Raw genomic sequence first — 2,555 nt, 5'->3', positions numbered from 1 at the left:
GCATGCCTCTTTGATGTGTTAAGTGCGTTCCTTAAAGTGGGTTTTAAAGTCTCAGCCCTTCTGTGTGATGGTGCCAGTTCAAATTTAAGCCTCATCAAAATAACACAAGGCCATTCTGGAGCATATGGAGTAAAAATAAATAAATAAATAAGAAAGGGAAGATGAAAGACGAGACAAAGACATTCCTCGTCAGGTGCCAAAGCTCCTTCAATCATATGTAATTCGGGAGCCATGGATTAAATTAAACGTTAAGCCAGCCAAAATCATGCAGGTTAAATGGTTTAATAAATATTTAAATTCCTTTTAAAACAATCACAAATACCTCCTTATTTGAAATCAGCAAAATGATGTATTGGCTGAACTATACGAACATGCGAATCCTGACAGTGCCGCTATGATCCGCCTCTTCTTTCAAGCCCCTCCGTCCCGGGGAAGGGAGTCTGGGACTTGTAGGCGCGCCCATATTACTCTGTTCTCCATTCCTACTTCTAAAATTAATCTATCCTTGCTACAACATCATATGCTTATCGAAATCTATGTTTTTTATATAAGTTAAATGTAATTAACGATACATAAGTACTTCTTTCAACCCCAAATGTATGACGGTAAAACAAACATAAAAAAACATAAAATTATGCAAATTTTAATTACATAAAGACTGAAGTAACAGATATTATTTAAAAACGTCTTAGTTTGGACCAAGGCCGAAAAAACAAACGATATGCGCTTTCCACTGATACCCGAAAACACAAGACTACGTAATTTCAGTTAATCCAATGTATTTATTAACATATAAATCCGGTTAAATTATATTTTCAATCCGTTAATAAACAATAAATATACAATCCGTTAATAAAAGTAAATAAGTAAGTAAAGTCAATTGGTCTATAAAATATTATTAACTGGTGCTGACGCCGGTACTCCTCCAACTGCAATGATTCCCGGTTTACGTTTGAATTTATCCCCTCAGGCCTCCGGGGAACGTCCAATCCCGGCTCTCCAGCAGACGACAGGTCTAACGTTCAGCTTCCTGGGCCGTCTAGCGGGGAACTCTGGTATCGGTTTAGATCGCTGCACCTAGTGGTGAACCCTTGTAACGGGCTCCCCGTTACATCCTCCCCCTCTGTAAGGAACAAGCAGAGGCCCCGGGTGAAGAGAAACAGCAGTGTAACGCCGATGGGAGAATCTGCAAAGAATAGAAAGGAAAACCCCACCCAGAACCAGGGAACCCAATTCAAAAACTAGGATGGACCACAAATAAGGAGTTAAGGAGGAAACATGTTTATTAAGTCCCGACGGGTACGAGGGGACAAGCCCACTTTGGGGAAGGGTACAAAAAGAGTCGTATTAAGATATTGATATCGAGAAAACAATGAATAACAAAAAAATATTTTTTTTTCTTGAAAAGAATCCGAATAAATGCCCCAGTATTATAAGAAAATGAAGTAATTGTCTCAGGTTGTTCGCACAGTTAATAAAAAAACAAAACAAAAGCGTGGTCGGGAAGGACTCCGTGAAATGGGGCCCGGAACCACCCGTTCATGTATATAGGTGTTCCATCCGCTTATGGGAACAAAACCAAATAATAATCCAGAACAAAAAAGGTCACAAAGGTTAATCCATTAAACCTATTCCGGGTGGCGAAACCACTTTTGGGAGGTGGTCTAGATGATGGAGGCCACTGCGGCAACCGGTAAATCCTTTGCCGCCGCAATGCGTTGTATGAATACAAAGGACATACCGGGGGATGGTACAGCCGTCGTCGGGTCTTTGGTTGCTGCGAACATTGGAGCCCCTGATTGGGCCAGTAGGCGCTCTATCGGTATATCACGTAGGAAACGAATCATATAATGGGGCTCCATTGCCGGGGATAGGGCTAGGAACAACCGGGGGAATCGGGACAGGAATTTTGCGGCTACTTCGTGCGAGAAATTTAATAGGGTAATAGCATGTCCTTGAGGAAGCTCCTCAGTCAAGACCCGGTAACATGTCTTATATGCCTCCCTGGTTTGCCGTCCGTCGCGGCATTGGACCAATACCGGGTACCCATAATTCTTGGCCAGTTGTAATTTTCGCCGGAAGGCTTGTATTTGGATTTCAGGGGACATAGATCAATGTCTCGGGAAAAATCCAGGCCGATAGGGCCGACCGCACGGACCTTGGAGAACGCCAAGGCCATGATAAGATTCTGTTCTACTCTCCGATCTTGAAGGTATGCTTTGGCATAGAGGGGGGGGGACTCCTACAGTGCCTAAGACACCGGGATTCAAGAAGGCGGTGCGCATACACTGTAAATCTAATTCGTCGGGTATGGCCCCGAAGTGGGAAACACATCCCTTAAAGCCGGCTGGAAAACGTTCCGGTAGGTTTTTTACATGAAGGGAGAAACCCGCAATATCAGTAACAGTACGTGAAACATAGCAGGGTAGGGAGCAGAAAACGTCCACGTAACGCGGAGGTGGGGGGGGGGGTGTCTCCTGACACTGTGGCGGAGGTGCTGTTGGCGTTACGCACTATCAGTGTTGCGGCATCGATTGATGATGATGATTCTAAAC

At 43.8% G+C, this 2,555-nt stretch overlaps 1 protein-coding gene across 1 annotated transcript; it reads right to left on the bottom strand.

The window, feature by feature from the left end:
- Positions 1-1,664: 1,664 nt before the first annotated feature.
- Positions 1,665-2,108, bottom strand: LOC149631562 (3'-5' RNA nuclease TATDN2-like). The gene has a single exon (XM_089851082.1). It carries the CDS (start codon positions 2,106-2,108, stop codon positions 1,665-1,667), a length of 444 nt encoding a protein of 147 aa, XP_089707208.1.
- Between the last annotated feature and the right edge of the window lie 447 nt (positions 2,109-2,555).

Source organism: Phalangium opilio, unplaced genomic scaffold, assembly GCF_054372755.1.
Source record: "Phalangium opilio isolate 3A_F unplaced genomic scaffold, DU_Popi_V2 ptg000100l_1, whole genome shotgun sequence".
NCBI classification, from domain to species: Eukaryota; Metazoa; Arthropoda; class Arachnida; order Opiliones; family Phalangiidae; genus Phalangium; species Phalangium opilio.
This window is presented reverse-complemented; position numbering and strand designations above follow the sequence as displayed.

Excerpts from the sequence above, each read along its gene's own strand:
- LOC149631562 (XM_089851082.1), bottom strand. The coding sequence starts at position 2,108 with ATGTCCCCTGAAATCCAAATACAAGCCTTCCGGCGAAAATTACAACTG.